The 25,368-nt window shown below is 39.6% G+C and overlaps 1 protein-coding gene across 4 annotated transcripts in view; it reads right to left on the bottom strand.

Annotated features, from left to right (window-relative positions):
- LOC108102211 (neuropilin and tolloid-like protein 1) overlaps positions 1 to 25,368 on the bottom strand; it is a 92,109-nt gene that overhangs the window by 16,033 nt on the left and 50,708 nt on the right. For all 4 annotated transcript variants that reach the window (XM_043207455.1, XM_043207454.1, XM_043207456.1 and 1 more), the window contains 7 exons: positions 20,834 to 21,196; positions 15,721 to 15,806; positions 14,736 to 15,065; positions 13,965 to 14,062; positions 12,571 to 12,713; positions 10,982 to 11,094; positions 7,995 to 8,126 (listed from right to left, as the gene is read on the bottom strand). In XM_043207455.1, the coding sequence (XP_043063390.1) occupies positions 7,995 to 8,126; positions 10,982 to 11,094; positions 12,571 to 12,713; positions 13,965 to 14,062; positions 14,736 to 15,065; positions 15,721 to 15,806; positions 20,834 to 21,196 (1,265 nt within the window). The remainder of the gene's footprint in view (positions 1 to 7,994; positions 8,127 to 10,981; positions 11,095 to 12,570; positions 12,714 to 13,964; positions 14,063 to 14,735; positions 15,066 to 15,720; positions 15,807 to 20,833; positions 21,197 to 25,368) is intronic.

The following is a 25,368-nucleotide window of genomic DNA, read 5'->3' as shown; positions in this document are numbered from 1 at the left end:
AATTATGAACTGGGTTTATTGTTTGTAAATAATCAACAAGTTGAAAATTATAAATATTTTGAACATCTAAAGTCAGATAATGAAAGAAATATTATAAGTATGTGTAATAAAAGCTAATAGTAATAGCAAAGAATTCGAAAATGTTTCTATTTTCAAAGCATTAAAAAAATTAATTTTAAATTGTATTCTTTTTGTATTCTTTTGAGTTTTAAAGTTCAGAAGTGGCTTAAATAAATGTAGGATTTGTTTTAGATAAGAAAGCTACCAGGAACTGATAAGCATACGTACAGTAAAGGGCTTCGATTAATTTATATTTTCCAGGAAACTCAAAATAAATAAATAACTTCCCCATTATAACAAAAATTTTGTATACAATTGGGAATGTAATTGTTGTTAGATCTTTAGTTCAACATTGAATGTGTTAGTGGTTTTCGCGACATAAAGCCACCGAAGAATGCATATACCATTATCTGGCGAGGCGGAAGCCCAGGGACTCCACCGCCATTTGAGGATGCCGTGCGGTCGGAACCAGCCGCAATTGCCGTAAAAACTATGGATATGCATGTGCTGACTGTCATTGCAATGCAGTTTATCTTGAGGTGGGAGCGCGAGTGGAAGGATATCAGGATATCACTACAATGATTCGCTTCGTTTGCCTTTCGCCATGCAATCGCTGGCCCAACTTCAGCATCAGCATCAGCGAAAGGCGAAAGGCGAAGAGCGCAGAGCGCCGAGCGAGTGGAGAACTCGAGCTGCGAACTGTGGGGCAGCACACTTGCACTTTGCCACAGGGAGCAGACGAGCATGCACTGCGAGAAAAAATAGTGATACTTAATGTGGATAGAAAAATGTATTCAAATTTGAACTGTGCTAAAAGAGCTAGCTGTCAAAAATCAAAAACAAGTGCAAATTTATATAGTTTAAAAAAATCCACATTTCTTTTTATAAGAAAAAGAGTTTCAGAAAAGTTTAAATTAATATATATTTTTAGTGACTGGTAACTATAAAAATTACTGATCATTTATATTTTAGATAAATTAGGAGCGCACAAATTTTTGTTTTTAACAAAATGATATATCCAAAAAGTATTATATGTTCCCCCAAAATAAATAGGTACCTCTAAAATATTAAAAACATGTTTTATATTATTATAGATAAATAACTCACGCATCTCTCAAAAGAAATTCTTTGAATAGCTGGTGATTTATAATTAAGAAAGTGTGCTTTACAAGCTTTCTTGGATTACAAATGCAGACAGACTTTTCTTAGAGTGTGGGAGCACCCAAGTCGTTGCCATTGCTTAAATGGCAACACTAAAATGCCACTCAAGGCAGTGGGTTGTGTGTGTATGGGTGCAGTACAAGTACGCCAGTTTACCACTGTGTGCATGTGTGTGTGTGTGAGTGTGAGTATGTTTGTGTGGCAGGGCAAATATGCATTGCGGTTGTTACCAAATTGCATGCAGTTATGGCAAGCGCCTTGCGAAGGATGCGGCCAAAACGCAGACTTTACCAAGGGGAAGTGCAAAGGGGTCAGGATACGAATGCAGCTCCCTTTCTTACTCCCTTTCCTCCTTCCCCCTTCCGTTTCCATGGGTGCAACCGAGGGGGGAGGAGGGGGTAGGGAAAGCGGGGTTCAGCTAAGGACTTCTGCGGTGCGAGGTGCGCTTGAGGATGAATTGCTATGATGAGATTTTCACCGAGTTTTCGCTAAAATCCCATCGGGGAATCTCTGGCAAATTGCAGCTTTACACATTCATCACGAAAAAAAAGGAACAGGGATAAGAAAAGTGTGTGGTCGTTATGAAAAGTACGTTAAAAGCTACAAGTCCAAGTGGAAATTGCATTTCCACTTCATTAGCTGACACTTTTACCCACATAAACAAACAATCAGAGGTAGGTGAATTATGTTCAGAAATGTCTAGCTAATTTCAAATTAAATTTTGACCTTTATACACGTAACTCATTTAAAATATTCATTGTTTTAACGTATACTTAACATCAAATAAGATCAGATGTTCTATGAAAAACGTGTTGAACGGAAATGAGGAGATAGACAAAACGCTTTAATTTCCCCACTCGAGCGCCATGCTAAATCATTTAAATTAGCCCCCTAATTTCCCGCCCGTAAGTTGGCCAAATCCCAGCACCTTTATCAGTCGTAGTGAGACATCTATTATGATGAATTATGGGCCTCATCAGGGCGTCATCGCTGGAGCGACCCTCGTCTGCTGGGAGTCCCCAAAAAAAGAAAGGATAAAAGGATGGGGAACCGAAAGGGGTTTAGAGCGGGCAAAAGAAATTGCATCCTCTTCGCTGATTTCGAGTGTGCACGAGTGAGCGGAAATACTTTTTCTGCTTATCTACATGCTAAAATCTAAGTGGCAACAGAAAATTCTTGCGAACAAGAACGAAAGAATGGAAAGCCGTGGGAGCAAAGGATTCGGTCGGGATATGGAAATAGGTTTTATTTATATACGAGTATGTTTGTGCGAATGTTGGCATCGTTCTCCTTGCGGATTTTTCGCTACACGGACGCCATTTGGTGGCCAGAATGGAATATTAAAGTGCCGGCCATCACGCCATCTCCGTTGCTCCGAATGATTTTATCAAATCTGCTGACGCTGAATTGATTCGGTTCGACTCGACTCGATTCTACTCGATTCGATTCGATTTGATTTGATGTGCGCTTTGTGCAAATTTATGTGATGCGCTGCAGTTTCATAAATGCGAAAGCCTGGCAATGAACGCAAAAAAAAAAAGAAAACGAGAATAAAAAAATGAATAAGAAAAACGACAGCCCGACCCAAACCATTTGCCTTTGCCATTTATTGATGGCATAATTTCCAACGCCCCGAAAATCCTTTGAAGTGGGTGGGAATCTTTGGGGGGTGGTGGGCTCGAAAGCACCGCCAGGTGGAGTCCACCCCACCGCCTCCCAATTTCTGTGACCCTCCTCCATCAGCCATCATCTACCACTCCGGGCGATAATCAGATTGAAGCCCTCGTGCATCTGCCGGGGCTCAGGTGTCGCAGACAGTGGGCGAAATTCGCGAAATACCGGGCAAAATCCGAGGACTCCAGTTCCTCAAAGGTGTCAACTGGAATGTTGTCACTTGCAGAAGGTCAATAAAAGAGGGGTGTTCAGATGTATGCCATATAAGGATCCCTCATAAAAACTCCATTTCAACTTCAGCTGAAATTCATTAAAGAAGTTATTTAAGAAGCAAGGCCAACATCGAAGCCTTGCACTTTTTTTTCGCCATATAATTATCGACCAGGCAATTTGTTTTAGCCCTTTCCCCACCCACTTCTAATAACTTCAAAGTGGCAGGGCCAATTTTCGCTTATCGCTCGGTGCCTTTTTGTTGGCCGAAACCACAAGAATGCGCTGCAAATTGAGTTGCCGTTATGAGCGGGTTCCTGTTGCCAAGCCCCATTGTTCCACGGACTCGTGATGCCATTCGAGTGGGGGAATTCAAAGAGGGAGAGGGAAGGAGAGAAGGGGGAGAGCGGGATTGGGGCTCCCTGCAAATCAGTTGGGGGTTTCGGGGGCATTGTGCAAAGTCAGCGCACGACGCTGTTTTACAATTTAGCCAGGACATGACGGCTTTGTCTTCCCGCCACCGACGGGCATCTATTCCCACTAAAAGCCAAAACCAGGCTCCAAAACCCACAGCCCACCCACAAACAACAACTAACGTGGCTGAGCCTCCAAAAAGAGCTTCATTCGCCTTTAAGTGCATGGCCGCATTACGTATACGACCCGTTTGTCAGTCTAGCAATTACTAAAAACCCGGCATGGAATTTAATTTTTATCACCTTTAAATTTTATAAATCACTGAACAGCACAATGCACTGATCAATGATGACACAAAAGCGTTCTATAAAAAAAAGTAAAGTGTAATTTAATTGTCGTGGACGTGGCGAAAGCCAGCGATAATTGAATTAATTAAATAATCCACACCTTTTGCGTTTAAATTCAATTTGCAAAAATCAAGTTCGCTTCACTTTTTTTTCTACTGCTCGCGCTCTAGTAATTATGGCCATTAAGGACAGAAGTCAGCGGGTTTTTTACAGTTCAGGGTTTTGGCCTCAACTTGATCCTGGCAATAAGGCAAAACCATAGCGCAATTGTAGAGAGTTTTTTTTTAGAGATAAAGATAATTAAATTTATCATTTCCTGGTAGAGTTTCGGATTGACTTTTTGCGGGCTTTTGCACAAAGTTGCCACGGCGTTGTCGATATCAATATCGGAGGGCAACTCAACGCTCATCGGTTGTCAAGGGTCCACCTCCGGTTGTCCTGGCAAAAGTCATTTCATTTCAGTTCGCTTCATTTCAGCCGGCATTTTCTATCTCCCCCGAGGGTCATGCTCGCAATGGCGCTTCAATTTGACATCGACTTCGGCTTGGGGCATGTGGTATTTCGCGGGGGAAAACGGAAGAAAGGGGGAGGACGGGGAAAAGGAAAGGGAAAGGGGAGTTGGTTTTGGCCAAATTGAATATCATCGAGGTCGAGACATCGGTCCTCAAGTGCTCGCAAGTGGAGCGGCCAGGAGGAAGTGCTTGGAGAGGAGGAGAGGAGAAGGAGGAGTCTCCGCCAGCGAGTTAATTAAGTGTGTTTGCGTGTCAGTCCGTGTGTTTTTGTGCGGTGGCCACATATTTATAGACGCGGTCTGCTGCTTGATTAAACAGGCCCTCGACTCGCACTCGGCTTTGTGGATTTTCACTGTTTCTTTCTCCGTACACTGAGAGGAAATTGAGATGTGGAGCAATATTTATCTTTGCTTAAAAAAAATAAACCATTTGCTAACAATTTTTGATAACTAAACATAGTAATTTAAAAAAATAAAGTGATGTATTTAATTAGGAAAATCTATTAATTTTTAACTCCAAGTGAACTAAATATCTTAGTAAGAATGTACTACATCTTAATCGGATATTCAGTACCCCTTTTCTATTTAATATTTTGAAATTGATATAATTTTCTTTCTAATTTTGTTGGGATTTTTTCTTAGATAATATTTTCCCTGCCGATAAATAAAGCTGATATAATTATTTTCATGTTGTGCTTACTATTCATGGTAATATTAACTTTTCCTTAAAACATATAATAAGATATCATATGTCAGAAATATTTTTCTAAAAATACTTCCAGCCCGCAAGACGACTGAGCAAATTCAGAGATGAGCGAGAAAGCTCGAGTAACACTGCCTTTTGCTCGTTCAACTGACAAATTTCATTTGTATTGATTAGTCAGCCCAAGTTTGTGTGGGCTGCCGAGTTTGTGTTACATCGAATCGAATTGGATTGGCTTGCTTTGGATTGGTTTGGGCAGAGACCCATAGACGAAGCCCAAGTCGAACCATCTAACCACCTCGGGCTCCGAGTCAAAGTCTATTTTGCATTTCAAAGTGTCAGACGCCATTAGAATTGTGGGCGGAGAAAGGGGCGCTGCATGTCTATTAAATTCCAGCCGGCAGACAGTGCGTGAGAAAAGTGCTCGCCCGCCCGCCCGCGCACATTTCCGCATCAGACAAGGCGACAAGATTCCTATCACGCTGCGTATTATTGTTTTACTAATGTCGCTCGAAACTCGCCCCCCTTGGCTTTTCCCCTTTTTGGCCACCCGCCGTGAAGTTGGCTTTAAACGCACTCGCCACATTTGCATGGCCGTCGATTTAAGTTGCCACATTTTGACTTTCGCTAATTAAAATCGAAATCGAGCCGAGTTTGAGTGCCCCAGATAGATACGACTTGATCTTTGGCGCTGGCGCTTGAGAACAATTACCATTAATAATTAATGGCAATCAGAGGTTGAGTGACACGCGTCACTTCATCGATGGGGTGCGGTAATGTATTACGGCTTATGGCTTATGGCCAAGGCATCGGAATGTATCGGAAATTTGTTAGCGAATCGAGTCGAGGAAATAATGGTGTGCACTTAGTCGAGAGGGCAAAGCGGTCGAGGCTCAAATTCATGAACAATTTAGCATGTTTAAAGTGGTTAAAGTGACGTTTTTGTGTTTTTTGAGGTATACTTTATAAAAAAATAATAAACATTTGCAGACAACTTTTGATTAATTCAGATCGTGATGCTAATTAAGAGTATATAACCCCTGAAACGGTATAAAAATGAGAAAAAATGTTTCTATAGGTTTAATGAATAGAATAACTCCCCATAAATCTATTTGAGTTCGGCCACCTTTAGGGCAAGTGATTGCTTCGCTGCGGCCATTCATATCGCACCTTTAATTAAGGCCGAAATGCAATCTAAACGCGGCTTAGTGTAAGCCATCGCCTAATTGTCAGTTATGCCAATTGTCATTCGTGGAGCCCACTTGCCGAGTCATTATGTCGTGCGATTTCTGCTCGAGATCTGCATTCCCCATTCCCCTCCGCAATTTCCCCGTCCCGAATCGCCAATCCGAACCGCATTTCCATTTCCATGCCGAATTCAAATCAGATTCAGTTGTCAAACAGTCGGAGCAGTCAATGCAAATTATGTTTACATATGCAAAACGAGTTTGTCATATACGCAGGCACTCTTCACATATAATTACACACATGCCTGGTCAGTGCACAGTGCATGTTAAGTCGAGTGTAAGCCCCTCGAATTTACGCTGTTCCGGTAAATTATTTAACAATCGAGCCGCGCCGCGCCGCGCCCACTTCTCCGAATCCGAATGGGCTCTTTAAAGGAGTGCATATGATTGTTGAAATATATTTCCCGCTGACCCGAAAAAAAACGCAAAACACAAACGGCGGGCGTCACACACAGATTTGATTTTGCACTTACATATATGGACAAATTTTACATACAGCTGTGTGAAAATCAAAAGTGGCGACAAAGAGATTCAAATAACCTTTTTAAGAAAGATTTGTAATACCTCAATTTTGTATAATGATTAGAAACTTATTATCTGGATGGAATGCAGCAGGAGGACTTAAAAAATGAGTTCTTAAATTGCAATTTTGTACAATGATTATAATTTTTAATATTATTTATAATTTTTTTGCTTAGTGGTTAATACAAATTTAGTATTGTCAAAAATTTGCAATCATTTCTATTAAAGGAGAAGATATTATTTAAACATTTTTTATAACCCTTACTACGTGTTGGTTTTTTGACTACTTCTAAAGATATTCCCCTTTAATAAAATGTCAATGATATTTGTTTCCTGATTGTGGTATGGCAGAAATATAATACCTGTTACACAGAAAAAATCATTTTTGTTTAGGGGTTAATTTTTAATTGTATATTATTAATTAGCTTATAGATTAACCATGCTGAGAAGGATACTGTCTTTAAAACTCCATTTGTTTATATTTAAGTTGACAACTGTGCAAGTGTCAACAAATCGTAACAAAAATATTTATTTGGCTTTCCACCTTTTTCCGTTTATAGGTTGTAAGTTGTTCCACTTATAATCACAGGCAAAACACCAATCGATCTGCATTAAATTATAATATGTTTTCGTTTTAGTCGATACTTTTGTTGGCCTGTCCGAAAACATGCAAATATATTATGGCACTACTCGCTATTTTTCCGGACAATGCTGTTGTCGATTGTGTTGCAATTCCTGTGTGAGAGTTTGGTTAGCGTGCATCTGAAATGCAGTTGAATATTTTTGGCAACATATCTAATGGAACCGAACAAAAAGAGTGGAAATACGAGTATGTGTGGAAATAAATTCTTGCTGTCCTGCGGTGGCCACATTTAGGAGACTATTCTATTGGGTTTGGTGGTGGTGGGTGGTTCAAGCACACAACGAGCGACAGAGATATATATATATATATAGATATTTTTATATATAGAGAGAGAGAGAGAGAGAGGGGTAGAGAGCAGCAGGCGGGGTGGTGGGTGGCTTCTTTTTTTTCGGGTGGTTTCTGGGTGGTGGGAGTATTTTATGGAGGGACACGCGCGAGCACAGACTAAAGTTTCGAGGGGGGAGACGGAAGAAAAGGGGGCGTAAAAGTTGGCAATACTTACGCGTATTATCTTCTGATCACGTATTATCTTGCGTATGCAGTTGACGATGAATGTAATGACCATTCCGCCGAGTATCAGGCCAAACACAACAATGATGATTTTCACATGCTCCGACGTGTCAGCCGCCTCGCCCTGCAAATGCAAAAAGTGGATTCGAAGTCGTCGATTTAATTGCCATTTTAATTGCATTATCGAATTACCAAGCCCAGAAGGAGAAGGCTCGGATCAAAATAATCAATGTGAAGGCCGCACTTTCCTTTCACCACCTAATTGGCTGTTCATGGAACGCTTCCAATTGCCACTCTAATGACTATTGGCTGTTGCAGAAAGTATCTGATGTGAAATCAGCTCAGGGGTTTCATCTCGATTAGATTTCCGTCTTTCAGCTTTGGATGATATTAAGTTTACCCAGAGCCTAGCCTTTATTCTACCATTATACAATTTTCTAACTACAATATATGATATCAACATCCCAAACATATCAAATTATAATGTACAAATAATGTTTTGTAATTTAAACTAATTGACAATTTATAAATTTATGCTTTTCAAACATTTCTCTTGTTTTTACCATAAGTTATTAGCTATTTATACAACCCAGTTTGCAAGAGCACATGTGTCTTCTATTTTTTTACAACTTTTTCCCGATTTTTATGTTGAATTTCAGCACCCTTAGAATAACATTCTGTCAGCATAAATTATACATACATGGCCAGTAAACATAGCATATATTTTGGGCCGATTTTAACGTCGGCCAATTAAATAAACATAACTTGTGCATGCGCTTGATTGAGCATTTGATTGAGGCCTGCCTCCACACATACACACATACATTTAATGTTGTTTGAGCAAATTAGAAACCATAAACCGAAACCAGCCAATTGCGTATCGAAAAACTAAAAATTTCAATCCCCGCCAAAGCCAATGGCTTCCAATGGGCCTCAATCGTAATTACATATAAAATTACGAATAATTATGGAATCATTTCGTGGAACCAAATATCAATTCGCTTTAATTGGGCAAGATATTGAATGGCCTGCGAATACATATATGCAATATGCCAATGTGGTGCGAAAATTAAATGCGGACTTTTAGCCAAAATTAAATGATAAAATTGCATGAACGTGTTTGTTTTGGCCAGGGGTATTTTAATGGTTAGCGGAAGGGTTTATCCAAGAGCGATTGTTTTAGCGGAGTGTTTTTGTTGATATTCTGGTTACGAAATTATGTTGTTTAACAATATTGTTATGCTTCCCTTCCGACTTAAATTTAATGTTGCCTTACAGTGACTTTAAAGTTTAAAAGGAAAAAAAAGGAAAACAAAAGATATGCAACAAAATTACATTTTCAATAACTAGAAGTAGGTACAAATATATTAAGTATATATTGTCTTGTTATAAATGCGATATGAAGTTTTTATAATTGATTTACCTTTAACTTTAAATGTGCAGTAAAATAAAATGTCTGAAAATTTCTATTAAAATCTGAATCTTTTTATGATTTAGAAGTTTTTTTTTTTGTAATTCGTAACTTCCACAATTCCGATCTCAAACTGGTATAAAAATCAATGGTAAATCGTTAAAATATCGTTGATCTGTGACATATTTTCGAACCTTGTGATGTTCACCCTAGCTGCTTAAAATATATTTTAAAGCGTGTCGTGTGCTCAATTACGCGTGCTTTTCTAACTGCACGTAATTCCTGCTGAATGCCACAAGTAGAGATTTCCCCCTCGTTGCTTTCTTTATTTTATGCTTTTTTTTACAAGCGATTTACAACCTCATTTGGGACCTTGGCACTAGTGGCAAGTATAAAGTAAAAAGTGGAAAGTGGAAAGTGGCAAGTAGAAAGTGGCTTTTGGGGGAGCTGCATGAATCATTCCCTGTGATGTCGGTGGTGCGAGCAACTTGAGCCGACTGACTTTATCAAATCTAATGATCTAATGCGCTGATGTTCAACTTCTGCGCTGCTGTGTGAAGCCCTGCAAATAACTGTTATTTACGGCTAACGAACAGGCTCCGCAAAAGAACAACAACAATCAAAACAACAACAACAACAAGAACAACAACATCACGGCCTTCCTGTAACACAAACCTCAAACTTTGCCAAACAAAACTTATTTGACCAACTTTGTTTGTGTGTGCTTGTGCCGGTGAAAGCATGTGTGTGTGTGAGTGTGTTCGTGAGTGTGTGTGCGTTTGTACGTGAGTGTTTTTGGGTGTTGCCATCATCGGCGTGTCGAGCATACTTATAATGAGCAGTGTGGCTGTGCAGGGGTGCAGGGGTCACGAGGTCAGGGGGTGTCGGTTTGAAGTCGGCCAAACGAGCTGGCCTATAATTAGATGCACGTACAAACGGCCCAGTTTTGTGTGCGAATGCACTGCGAGAAAACAATACATTCATCATCAAATAACAAAAGAAGAAACTTCAGATATATTCAGATAAAAGAAATTCATTTAAATATAAAGACTTTTATATAAGAAGAATTAATTGGTAAAACTTTTAGACATATTTAAATCCGAAAAATATTTTTAAAAAATTTACTTCGTTATAAAAGACTTTGTTTTTAACATTTAAAGTCAGTGAAAGTACTCATTAATTCAATGGCTTGGTTCAGTAGTTAAGCAATTATATATCTTGTTTAAACATAGATTTTTAATACTATCCTAAATCAAATAAATAATTAAGAAAAGTTATTAATATTAGTTTCCGAGAATCTACTTTTGCTATAGTTTTGTTATTTGTGTACATTTTCTTTACTTGCATTTTGAATCCTTGAGATGTTTTTGTATTTCATTTAATATTAAATTACCTGGATAAAAACAATATCTTGCGGGCATTTAAGCCGCAGCATTTAAGTTTTTGTTCAATAATCTGGCGATGTAATCTAAGCAAGGCATTGTTTAAGCACCAAACTTATATTTAAAGCCTTGAAATCCCCGAAAGACCTAAATATTTTAATTCGGTTGTAGAGGCGAGACACTTACCGTACAGTTCTCCTCGTCCCATCGAAATTTACAATTGTCTTGGCCATTACATCTCAGATTGCTTGCTATGCATGTCGAGTCCGCGCAATCGTACTCTTCTTCGTTACACTCTCCTAAAAAACGAGACGGGGACAGTTTGGAAGTTAGGGAAAGTTTCAAAAAATTTGGCACAAAATGGCTGTTAAAGTAAGAGGACGAGAAAAGCGGATAAAATGGCTAAAGCGCCAATCAAAGCGCAAATCGCACAGTGGAATGGACAATCGAGTTCGATTGAAAGTGCTTTCCACTGGAGATGAGTGGAAAACGGTTGCATACAATTTTTATTTTGTCATTCGAACTCCATTCAGCAGACAGTTCAATATGGTTTTTATTGACGCGGCGTGTCGATTGAATTCGGGAGTAATATTTTGTTGGCCATCGAAAGTAATTTCTTAATATTGCCGCACTATAAAATGCAAATTGTTTTGAGTGCTTTTATTTATTAAATTCTTAATTGTCTTGTAACTGATATTTCGTTTAAGTTTATGAACAATTTATTTGGGCAATGGATTGGATAACATTTTTCATCCAGAGAAGAACTTAAAATTTTCGCTTATTTTTTCCTAAACATAATTTAAATGCCTGCCATTAAATATGCTGTTTCTGCTTTGAATTCACTTTGAACAGCCGTTTGAATTTTATTTTATTCGCAATTGAATTTTGCGGGCATAGAGAAGCGAATTCGATTCAACATTAAATTGAATGCCAATTCAATTTGACTTAAAGCCTCGATCAATTGTGAGCTTTAAATTGATGGACTTTCCACAGTGCAGCCATTGAAAGGCGACGATGGGCGAGACCACAAAGCAAATGCACGTAATCTCCGACATAAATCGCTCAACCAACAACAATAATTGCCGATGCTGGCAGTCGAAGGAGGCGGACGATTCCCAAGAAGGAGGAGAAGGCGGCGGAGGAGGAGGAGGATGAGGATGAGGAGGAGTTGCTGGAGCAGAAGGAGCTGGAGCTGAGGCTGAAGCTGTCGAAGGTCCTGGCGATTCGGAAGGGGAATCAGGACTTGGGCTGCCTAAAAGTAAACAATGCTGGCCCGGGGACAAAGGACAATCGTTGAATGACAAAAGAGTGCTTAGCCTTTTGCCCCTGGCAACTGGCGGCAATCACGCAGGACCTCCGCCTCCTGTTTTTCCTTCAGTCGCTCAGACATCCAGACATTTCGACAGACAGACAGATGGATAGGATATGGTGGCCTCGTGGAGATAGTTGGTTAGACAAGAGACTCCTTCTCCTTCTGCCTTTCTACCAACTGCCAAATGGGCAGCCAAAAAAGGAGGAAAGGCAATTGGGGAGAGGCGGTTCCTCGACGGGATTTGGAGCCAGCTTAGCACCGGATTGCCATTGCCCCGAGGATTTTGGGCATGCCTTTGTACTTTGCGCCCCGGCCATTTGTTGCCAATTCGAGGGATTTGCCACCGCCATCAAAGGGGCCATCAACTCGACTTGGAATCGGAACCAGAATCGCAATAGGAATCAAAATCAAAATCACAATCACAATCCGGAACGGAACGGAACGGAGCAAGAGTTGGACTTACCATTGGTGCTTTGCTCTCGGAAAGCCGTGAACAGTATGCTGAACGTCGAGTTAATCGCGATTTGATCTGCGTAGTAACGCAAGTGCAGAATGTTTGAGTCCGCCGTAATACTCTCGCCCGCCGAACCGCAAAAGTTCTTAACCCTGCAAGGAAAGCATGGATAAATCGGTTGGTTAATCAACCCAAACAAGGTTAACTGAAAAAGAAAGCAAAAAGAGAACCTAAACAAAAAATCAAAGACAATAAACAAACATATACAACTTCCAAATTAAACGTGAGTTAAAATTCTTATCGAAAGCAGAAAACTATAACAAATCATAATAGCATTTCCGTAACATTAGATAACGATCTGCTTAATTAATTATCAACTGATTGGAATGAAATTTAAGCACATTCTGTTACTTTGCCAAAATATTTTGCCACAAAATGAAGCCCTAACAAGCAGTCTTCGCTTCAGGGGCAATATATCAGCCATTCGTTAAATATTTGGCCATATCGATATAGCACGCACATAATCGATAAATAAATAATTTATAATGTGGCTTAAATGATGACGTTCACTGAATACTGTATTTATGTTCATTTGGCCTGTCTGTGGCTCCGGGTATTTTCTTAACGGCATTTCAACGCATTATTCCTCGGCTGGCATTTCCCTTGAAAATCTTGATGCTTCAAGAGTTTGAGAATTGTGTGTGGACGTGGACCGACCGCCCATTGTGTGCGATAAATTGTAACGAAAAATGAATTTAAATGAAAGCGACAAAGGCATCAAATCAATGGCTCGAAAGACAGGCGAAGGCGTCCCGGCCACCGGCACAAAATTTTCCGCTTTCCATTTGCCATTTTTGCAAGAGCTGAAAACACGCCAGTCAATCAATTTGAGTGTTGTCCCAAGCAGCGGCAACAAGTGGAAATGTATTGGCGCGTTAAAAAGCGGATGTCAATGTGTGTCGAAGATGCCGTGGCGAGTCCTTCAGTCCTTTAGTCTTTCAGTCTCTCAGTCAGTCAGCCAGTCAGCCAGTGAGTCAGTGAGTCAGTCAATCAGTCAGCTGAACAGGAGATGGCGAAACACTCGTTCTCGCGGCAAAAAGGACGTGGAACGCGGAGATTGGTTGTTCGAGTCAAAGGCGACGGCACTTCCGCTCGCGTACAATTTACTTTTGGCCGGTAATAAATTGAAAATTTGCCTTGGCCCGCGTCCTGGGCTTTGATCTCGCCTTTTCGGCAATGCGGAAATTGGTTTGCGGCATGCCACCAACACACTGTACCCGCCACCGAGTGCCACCGAGTGCCACCGACTGCATTCTACAGTGGCAATGGCTGTGCGCAATTTTGTCAGTGGCACCGAGCTTCACGAAATGTGATTAAGCCGCGTTTCGATGGGTCTCTCTCACCTCAGCGGCATCACCGTCTGTTCGGGAAAAATGTCCAGAAAGTTCGTATCGCAGTCGTTCGGCTTGCTCAGCTTGAAGTCCAGAAACTTGAGAAAAATCTGTGGGAAGAACAAAGAGCAAACAAAGTAAATGTATTTTGTAAACGTATTTTAAAGTGGTTTCTATTTGGTCCGAACTAAAAGTTACCAGAAACAGTTTATAGTTAATTGCATATTCTTATATTTAAGATAATATTTACAAAATAATTTTAATTTACTGTCATATTTTAATTTAGTCAACAAAATAACAAAATATTCTTTTAATGGACTGCTATCAAAAATATAAGCGCCAATTTGTAAAATTATTTTAAGCATTTTGAATGAAGAAATAAATAATATTTTTAAGTATATGTTTCTTAAATAACAGTGTCAATTTAAATTCATTAATTGGCACGCAAGCTTTTTTGACAAAATATAATATAGTTATAAAAAAATATTTAGTTTTAATGTTGATTCCCATTTTTAAATAAAATATAATAAAAATATAATTTTAATAATAATATTCTTTGATAAAAAGGGTTATTTTCTGCAATTAAAACGATACGTAGACTCGTATTTTTCGATATGACAATAAATTATTTTGATTAAGGTATACTTTTACATATTAAAATCCTCTCAGAAACTGATTGTTGACTTTTTTAAGCATTTTACGATGTGCTGTCCACTCATTTTTTTACTTGTTATTTATTAATTTTTATGTACTATTTTTGTTTTGCTTCCTGTTATCAATTACCTTCCACTTCTCCTGGACCTGGATGCGCCAGATGCAGTCGAGGGGGATTTTGTTGCGGGTGACCTGGTCCCAGATTTCCGGCGGCACTTCCGATGAGTTGATGAAGCCCTCGAAGCCCGTCTTCTCGATGGTGCAGTTGAGATCGGTGCTGGGCGCCTCCCTGCTCCTGTCCAGAAACTCGTACACCGCACTAAAGCCGGTGTACTCGATGGTCTCGTCGGAGTGGAAGTGCAGCCACAGGTAGCGCTCCTTGGAGGTCAGCTCCGGCGGGAAGTCGGTGCCGCAGTACTTGCCGAGTTCCTTGGAGAAGCCGTACTGGCCATCCCGGATCTGCAACGATTCCACTCGTTAGTTCCTCCGGAATTCCCCCGCAATTTGTTAAAGGGGAGGAATAACCTCCCCCCATGAAAAAGCCGAGAGCTTGTCTTGGCCTAAACCGCTTTGGCTGGGCTGCATTCAAATCAGGCTTACGACTTGCAGCAGAGACAACATTCAATTAAAACTTGCCAATTTTCGGGCGCAAAAAAGGCAGTTAGAGCAGCAAAAGCAAAAGCAAAAGCAAGAGCAACAGAAATGTGCGAAGGAACAAGGAAAAGTCGTAAAGGAAACAAATCGAAAACTTTGCAAGACCGAGAAAAGCCGGCCAACTAAGCAAGTTTTTGTTTCGCACTCCTTTTTTTTGTTGCCCTGGCTTCTTCGGCTTGCAAGCAAGTTTGTCTTTTTATGCGCTGACCCTTTCAAGTTATGTCGGGTGTTGTTACACAGCGAGAAAATACAGCTCTAGAGAACAAAAAATAAATTTAATAATTTAAGATAGTATTCTTTAAAAACCAAAGCAAGAAAACAATATGATTCCTTAGGTAATCCTACGAACTATTACAAATTTGAACCTCAATTTAATTTAATATGTATTTGCATTTCATTTATTATTCTCCAGCGCAAGCTAAATGATGTCTCTGTGCATTTGGTAGCTACCATTACTTACCTCGAGAAAATCAAATTTGCAGTCTTCCTTGGCCTCGATATTAAACGAGTTGCGAAAGTCCAGGCGTATGATTTGTCCCTTTGGCGCTGTAATTAGATGCCAGCGTCCGCAGGACACAAAGTTGCAGGCAGCGAGAAAGAGAAAGAGAAAGAGAACAGGACAAAGACAACACGTTAGCCGGAAAGTATATATATTCCATCATTCCCTGGTTTCCATGGCACTTGACCAGGCTTTAACGCCCACTCTTGCGGCCAGGTGGCCTCATCTTCCCGATCCCCCGGCTTACTTTAAGTCAAATAGCCCCGAGTCGAGAAACTGATTAACAACAGCTCACCTCAGCGCCTCCGACTTTCAAAGGATGATATCGCCCGTTATACTTTGGCTCCCCGAAACTTAAATACCCTTAAAACAGATGCATTTTAAACGAAATAATAATGATAAACTTTATAAACTAATATATAATATTTGATCCCTTTTACAAGTTTATTAAGCCCCCCTGGATAATTTTTAAACCAAATGGCTTAAACAATTCATTTTATATTTTGTAGCACATTCGAAAATAAAGTATTTGTTGATATTGATTCAATCTGTTTGCCATTGCCATCTTTTATTTTTTTCACCCAAATACCATGATATATTCTCCTCATATTATTGCCAAATAAATAACCTTTTTGCAAAGACCTGTTGAGCGTTTAAAATTCCACCATAAATTCGCAGTAAAATGGAATTTATGTAAACTTCACTCGTTCGAATAATCAGGGCTTATTTAATACCAGTAACACCTTTTAAAATTCACTCGAGTGAATTTAACACGCACAAATTGGCCCATAATTTGGTTACCTAAACATCCGGCGGGCTAATAAAAATATTTGTGAAAATTTCCGCATCTCAATGATCCTGCCATAAATAGACCCTTTTGGCACAAAGTAAGGCCGACATTTTGGGCATTCGGGCCGTGGCAAAGTGAAAAGAGTAAGGGAAAGAGAACCCAATCTCGTATCTATGGCCAAAATGAAAGCGTCTGGGGACTCATTTAGTGGCCGCATAAAAGGAAGAAGGCATCAAGATGCTGGACACACCCACACTCACTCACTCACTAACTCGCTCGCTCGTTCAGTCCTTCAATCGTTCACTCATTCACTCGTTCACCCGCTCACTTCTTCACCCACTCATTCACTCATTCAGTCATTCATTCAGTCATTCATTCATTCATTTATTCTTTCACACTCGCATTGCGGGCCATACATATTCAGGCGGCGAATCCTTGGCATGAATCAATGGCGATGGGCTGGCAGTGGCATTTGAAAATACATTTCCCCCAGCTTTGCTCAAATGGAACCTTTGTGGCCAATGTGGCATAACAACACACCCACACACACACTACCACACACACACACGAACAACAGCAATTGCCGGGGCTTTGACACCCACACATTCACACACCCACATTACATAATGGAGATGGACAAGTAATGAAAGTTTGAATCGCAGGCGGACGGAGAAAGAGCGCTTGAAAGGGCATAGAATACCACATTGATTGGCCTTGAAAAAAGCTCAGTTTTTGCCACATACACACATGGCCTCGTACATGGAGTATTATCAAATTACAAAGTCCCCCGGCAATCGAGAATTGTCGAGCTGCACATGCAGCTTCCTTCCCCGGAGTAAAAATCTAATTCGCAATCCCGTCTGGCAAATCTGTCCAATTGATGACCCTCATAACGTCTGCACAAAAAAGGGTTCCTGTTAATTACACTTTGGGCAACATTTTTGGTGTAATTGAGATTTGAGTTCCCCTTTCTCAGGTGATTAATTTTTAGAAACCTTACGTTTTATGCAGGATGCAGTGTGAGTAAAACTGATGTATTCACAGACAAAAGAGCAACGAAAATTGGCTAAACCAAATTGTAATTGGAGTATCCCTCCTTACAATATTTTTCAAGAAAATCTGAAGAATAATTTTGCAGAAAAGAATAACTGGAATAAAGGCAGAGGTATCAGTATCAAAAAAATCAACTCAGAATCATTATTATATTACATGTTTCCATTTTCTTTTTATTGTTAAAAATTAAAAAAAAAAATTGCCTTCTGTATATATTATTTCTAGTGAAATAACTGTAATTTTGGTTTCCTTTTTTATCAATCCGGAAATTGGCTTCTGAAATTGCGTATACGCCCTGGTGGCTGATTGCATAGCTATTAAGTTGTTCATGCTTTTGATGGAAACCAAAGCTATAAAGCGATTGCCCTGATATTATTAATTTATCTGCTGGTTGTTGTGAGGAAATACCAAATATAACAAACTCAAACTTTAATGATTTAATTGATTTTATCTTATGAAAAATGTTTAACACTCGTAAATGGGAATTTGGTTATTAAAATAGACAAATGTTGCTTATATTTCTTGCCTCTGCATATACTTTTTCTAGTCAAGCTACTATATTTTTATTTTCCTTTTTTATCAATCCGGAAATTGGCCTTTGAAATTACGTATACGCCCTGGTGGCTGATTGCATAGCTATTAATTTGTCCATGATTTTTGATGGAGACCAAAGCTATAAAGCGATTGCCTTGTTTTTATTTATTTCGCTGCCAGTTGAATTTCCAAAAATGAAGTACAAAAAACTTGGGATTTGCGCTAAAATACTTTTCCTGATTAAATTGTGCCATTTGGTTTAGTTCGATTTAGGTCGTGTAATGCGTATACGCCACAGTGGCTTGCTGCACTGGCAAATAACTTTTATTGTACATAGTTATAAAGCGAAGTGCATGGGAATATAAGCTCTATATAATACCGACCTACCGCAATCCGCACTAGAAACATAAAAAGAAAGAAACTCCGGCTGCCGACTCCGTTTCTCTGTTGTTTTCGAAATAACTTTGAACTTTCGAGTCCCGGAGACCGCAGGAGTCTTATGGCCGCAATTCCTTACGGCATTTGTGTGCCCTGCGGGACGCCCATCTTGGCCATAAAGCGAACCTCAGCTGGCTGCTTTTGTTGGCCCGCTTAGTCCAACATTAACAGGGAGTCTTGTCTGGCGGCTCGTATACACATTGATATGCAAATAAGCCGATGCTCTCCTCCCCTTCTCCATTCCCCCTCCCAAGTACTCATACTCGTACTCGAATTCGTACTCATTCCCGTACTCGTAATGCTAAGCACACATCCATATGTGATTTGGAATGGGGCAAGGGCTTGCATATGCTGACATATTCGTTGATGCCACAGATTCACAGACACACAGATACATATGCATATATATATACATGGTACAGATACATATATACAAATACAGATACTGGGACCGCTGATGCGTGCTTATGGAAAGTCAATCATTCGCTTTCAGGTTTTATCTGTCAGCTCTTGACTTCTGCAGTGACATTATTTTGTCTTAACTGACAAATGATTTGGCCTCGAAGCGACTTTAGATAAGCATTGGAGTTGACTGAGAGTTTACCCTGCTTGCCCCTGCTTTCCCCGGTTTCCCTGCTTTTCCAGCTCTCCCAGTTTCCCGCCCGAGTTTCTGCGGCGATGGCGGAGGCAGTGAAGCGAGTGTAGCTCAAATATGATGACAACCCGACCCGACTCGACTCGACTCCAGTCGACTCGACCTACACACACACACACACACACAAACACACACACACACTAGTAAATACAATCCCCAATCGAGGGATCGTATTAGGGGAGCCGGGGGAAATGGGATTGGAATACGGGGAGCCAACGCGCTAACGCTTTTAAATGGGCCACACAAAACGGCCCTGCGCCATGTGGAATCTGTGTGGAGCATCTTACGCATCAGCGCCATCTAATGCCTCCGGTTCACTGGTTCACTCCCGTTCCTTGTTCCCTCCTCCCTTTTCCCCTTTCCAATCCCTTTCCAATCCCTTTCCCTTTACCCCAACTGAATGACTGAATGACTGAATGACTGTCTGACTGACTGACTGACTGACTCACTGACTGACTGACATCTGGTAATGTCAACAGCAGTGGCAGCCAAGACTTGGCCAAAGACTTTGCAATTATTTGCAGTAGCTCGCTCGTCGCCAAGTGCTTGCCATATAAACTTTTACGAGGCCTGCACTCCACTCCACCTACACGCTAAGAAAAACATGGCTCACACACTCTAAAGAAGTCCACACAAGCTCGACAAGTAAACAAAAACTTAAGAAGGAACACGGGTGTAAATGGCATGTTTTGTTGGCAAACAAGAATTTAAATACGAAACTAATTAAGCTATCATGTAGAAAAAATAAATCCTAAATTGTAATACTTTTTATCTTCCATACATTTGCTGTCACTTTTATTTACAAGTGTTCTGTCTTTTTAACCCAATTGTATAATAATATGAAATCAGTTAAAATGCGGTTTAAATTTATTTATGTTGTATTTTCGTTATTGCTTTTGTTTCTCTCAGTGCACCCCGCACTCTCACACTCGCTAACAGGAAGTCGGCTGCCAATTGGCTTCCATCAAAGTTCGTATTTGTCTTTGTAACTGTGGAATACAGATAGTGCCACCGATACTGCTGGATTCTGTTAGACTGATGGTTAATTGCTTAGCCGTAGATAATCCGCAGATGCGATGTCATGAATTCAACCTGAAATTAGTCGGGGCTAAATTCTTCTTTATACCTCGTACATATTCATTAAGATGCATTGGTTTTGATTTTACTAGTGATTACCTCAAGACGCCTATAAATAAAGAATGACCTGGTCGTGAATAAATTGGTTTGGGGGAAGGACTCGCCTTCCATCTGGAAAAAAATTGACTAACAGCAAAAGTCTTTAGATATCCTAAGATTCGCACAATATTATTATTCGCCTAATAAAATTTCGAGATATTAAAAAAACATAATTCCGATGTATATTCAAGAAACAACAATATTTAAAACTATATAAGGATGAAAAGCCAACTGAATATTCCACTTCTTATTTTGCACATTGTATCATAAAATTGTTGTTTCCAGAATAAGGTACAATAACATTGTCGAGTACAATCCCAAATATTCCATATATGTGCAGTTCAAAAGATCAAAGCTTCTTCTCTTATTTTTACTCAAAATGATCCTTAGATATTCTCCACACCCCCTCCTATCCGAAGAGGACTCACCTGTTATCACCCTGGTGCAGTTGATGTTCTTCGGATAGAGGTTGGGGTAGTTGGGGCTGTAGAGCTCGTTCTTGGTGGGATTCCCCTCGACGAAGAGCCGGCAGCGGTCCACCTGGTCCTCCTCCGCCTGCCGCTCGCTGCGTCCCGCTCTCGGCGGCCGGGAAATGGTCATCGTGTGCCGCTCCTCCTCCCAATAGCCCTCCGTTTCCCCCTCGGCCACATCCTCCTCCCGAAAGGGACTGGAAAATCCTTGGGCAGGTGGCGTGGCACTGGTTAAGTTCGATGGGCGGTCAGCGGGCGATATCGTCAGCGAATCTTCGGTTGAAGTCGAGCGATTTGCGATCAACTCACTGCCGGCAGAAGCTGCAAGGAAATGAAAGGGAAATGGAAAACATCTCGTGAGTATAGTATGCAGTTTGAGTGGCTATATATACGGCATTAACTTCTATATGCGCGCACAGTCGTTTTTGGGCGGGCGCATTACATTTTAGTATGATAATGATAATCATGAGCATTAAAATTTATGCGGCGGGTGGACTTGTTTTTTTTTATTATAATAATGCGCATAACTTTTCGGGGGCAAAGGAAAAAACTAAAAACGTGGAAAAGCACAACAACGGAGCACAGGTAAAGTATATATTTATGAGAGCGAATATATGCCGGTTCGTTGTGCCTGTATAATTTAACATATGTGCTGTGCTTCTGCTCAGACATGTGGCCGCTTTCCCATTTTCCCTTTGGAGAGTTCTTTTGATTTTGCTTTTATTAAACAGCATTCCGGTAAGTGGCTAAATAAATAGCTTTAGCATTTAACATTTTTAGTTTGCCACGAACTTTTTTAAATTTAAAAAGGTTCTAATCCATGACGTATATATTCATGGTCTGTGCTTTAATGATACTAAAAATATATAGAGGAGTACTTTAATAATAGCTTACATAAAACTAAAGGGGGCTTAAAAATGTATTCCTACGATTTTTTTGAACACACACGCTTATTATTTTATGACCTTAGTAATATTATAACTTAGTAAATTTGAAGCTTTGTGTTTGTTAAGCATACAAAAAATAGTTTTCTTTTTTTTAATTTAAAACCTTCGAAATTTATGAAACCCACAAAACAGATATTTGTTATACACCGCTTCCTATTTTAAAATAAAAATATTTTAGGTCTCAAACATGTGAAAAACCCAGCACAAGGGGACTCAAACTTTTCAAAGGGCAGAGAAAATATGGAAATTGCTGTTAAAGCTTTAACAAGGACCTCTTTTCCCGCCTCTTCCACTTGTTCCCCGTTTGAGCAACTGTGAGCGTAACTGCAGCTGGAACGTAACTGTAACTACGACTGTAACGGCAACAGTAACTGAAACTGCACCTAAACAACAATCGTTATGCCCATGCAAAGTAGCCCAGAGCACCGCACAAACACATCGCCCCCTGACGCTGTGTGTGTGACTATCTATGTGTGTGTGTGTGTTTGCAGGGCATTGGCACAGCCAAAGGAACTTACGCTCCATTCAACCGCGAACCTCGGATGCCCTTGATTCTACTACTGGGAAATATGCAAATGGACAAATGGGACATCAAAAAAGTGTCATCTGTCAAGTAGAATTATTCTGGTTGCCATAGAAATCTCTAGAGATTTAAATTCTCCTAAAAGGTCTTTAAAAGTATGCTACACAATGCAAAATATTTAGGCTCACATTTGTTTGGTGGCGCTCAACTTCTTTAGATTCTAGCATAATTTGGTGAACATGATGTTATTTATATCTTTCTCTTTTGCAATGCCACATCAAAAGCAATTAGCTAACTTCGGTTTCCGCCAGTAAATAGTAAATAGCCAGCGGTTTTAGTGCTGACCAAGGACCGCACCTGATTGGTTCACCGGGTAAATTACACCGAACTGACACCACATTCATTAGCGTAAATCAGTAAGGTAAATGCATTTGGTATTCACTATGTTTGGATTGATATCCTTATTAAGTAATGGGTTGGACTTGAGTTTACATGTGATTGATTTGCTAAGGATTAACTCAAGTGGAGTCAATAAATGCAATTTAAAATAGTTAATATTGACCAATGCTACTTAAGGTTTGTTTAAGTCTAAATTAAAAGCTGTATTTTATATATTGAATATTGACATACTAAAAGCTTATATGTACAAAAACTTTTAAGTAAATCTGGTTTTACCATGGTACATTAATTTTAAATAGACTTAAAAGAGCAACAATTTTTCTAAGAGTCACATTTTGCTTATCATTTGCTCATAAAAGCTGAAAACACTTTTTAGAAATACTGGCACAATTATTTTTAACTCCTCCGCCTGTTTGCGTATATCTTCAGTTATTCGAGACGAGTTTATGGGTCATAGAGTATATAGTGCAGTTGTAACAGCAGCACAAACACAGCCAAAGTACACACACACACACACATACACACACGAAGGGAAAAGGAGACATGGGCACATGTGAAGTGTTTGCCTCACATTACATGGCTGCTAGTGCCTAATGATGTAGCAACAAATTTAATAAACATATTAAGTGTTGATGTTTTTGTAATCGCACAGGGCAACGCCAGATGTTACTCCACTTTCCTTCTCCCTTCCTCTTCAGTACCCCCTCCCTCTCCCTCTTTCTTTATTTTTGCAACACACCTACACTCACACACAAACAGAGAGAGAAGGAGAGAGGGAGTTCGCTACACGAATAGGCTGCTATGGCCTCCATTTTGCCGTTAGTCAAAAGCTGCTTATTTCCGTCCTGGTTCTGTTTCTGTTTCCGTTTCTGTTTCTGTTTCAGTTTCTGTTTCTGTATTTAAGCTCCTGTTTCTGCACTCGCCTCCTTGTCCCCGCAGTCGAGCAACTATTTGTCACATCAATTAAACGGAATAAACATTCAAATTAATTTAAATGCGAATATTAAATGGATTGCCATCTAATGAAGCGTTTTCAACTACACCTCAATTTGCTATGTTGCTCTCATTCTAATTAAAAGTGCCGTAATTTATGGCTTTAGTTGCCGAATTACAGCTTATGGCAATTTTTGGACAGATTTTAAATTGTCATAGCCGAATTTTGACAGTCTTGATTTCTGCACTGCGATCGAGTTTTATGGGCGTAGTTCCGCTTGTCTTGTGTCGATTTCAGTTTGGTCGCATGGCGAACTCACCAACCATAAACTTTGCTGCAAGAACCCTCGCCAAATACGCCCCCTTTCAGACACTTAAAAAAATATTAACATACAGAATAAAAGCAATTTGTGCAAAATTTAGAAGTTGGGGTTATACAAATTTTAAAGTTTAGGATAGCAGTTAATACATTTCCCATATCTCATAATTCGTAAAAAATCTGAATACATTTACTTGCATGCAAAAAGAATGGTAATTTCCAGGAATGCAACAAATATTTTTGTCGGTTTTTTATATCATCCGATCTCAATCTTTAAAACTAAACTTCATAATAAAAATAAAATCATTGTTTTTAGAAAATAATTTTCCTAACCAATTTAAAAATAGAAGTGCCCCGTAAATAAAATCATGAATTGTATATAACCCAAGATTAATATTTTGTTTATAATCCAGCTGCAAAATTAGCTTATAAAAATATTTTCCATATTTTTCTTTCTGTGTATATATCCCCAGCTAAGTCATTGGATCTCAGACTTCATCGCGTTGTTCATTTATATTCATATTTGCATATGTTTGAGTCGGTGCAGCTGTCAGCGGTTCTTGGTGTGAGAGTGTGTTTATAAAGTATATCTGCCACGCCTTCCACCCGAGACACGACACCCCCCCTCTCCCCTTTCCCCTCCTCCTTTACCACCCCTTCCAGTGTGCCTTGGGCTTTGGCTACCCGCTGCCGCCGTCCTGTATGTATTTTATTCGTCGACGCAGTTATTTGCTTTAATACACTCAATAGACTTAACATATTTTCCACGCCCGCACCGCCCACCGCCAACCACTCAACCGCCACCCATTCAACACCCAATCGCCACCCACTTGCCACCACTCGGTGTGTGTTTTGTAGTTTTCTGCAATAAATTTTGCATTTTGCTGGCACTGCCAGAGACACCCAGCCAGCCGGAGGAAAAGCTGAAATAAAATAAAAAATAAATAACATTTCATTGCAAAGGCGACTTGTGAATGAGCAGACACAGTGACAGGGTCTCGAATATTGCCGAAAATCATCGTGTATTACAAATATCACTCAAAGTGATTTACTTTATGGTCCACTTACAAAATATGCAAGCTAGAAAGAAACCAATTATTGATTTCATTAATATTTTACGATCTCTCATAGTTATTTTACTTATGTTTGAATTAATTAGAATATTTGGTAAACATTTTAAATATGCAGGAAAAAAACAAATAATTGATTTCACAAATATATAAATAAATATTTTAATTTGTTTAAAATCTTCAAATTAAAAAAAAAATGCATAAATATTTTTACCCTTTTTTTAAGTTTTTTTTTTTAATTTTTATATAATTTAACACTGTCATATAATAGAATAACAATGTCAGTTCACAATTAAAATATA

The sequence above is a fragment of the Drosophila ficusphila genome, unplaced genomic scaffold, assembly GCF_018152265.1.
Source record: "Drosophila ficusphila isolate 14025-0441.05 unplaced genomic scaffold, ASM1815226v1 contig_198, whole genome shotgun sequence".
NCBI classification, from domain to species: domain Eukaryota; kingdom Metazoa; phylum Arthropoda; class Insecta; order Diptera; family Drosophilidae; genus Drosophila; species Drosophila ficusphila.
Note: the sequence above shows the minus strand (reverse complement) of the source record. Positions and strands in the feature narration are given on the sequence as shown.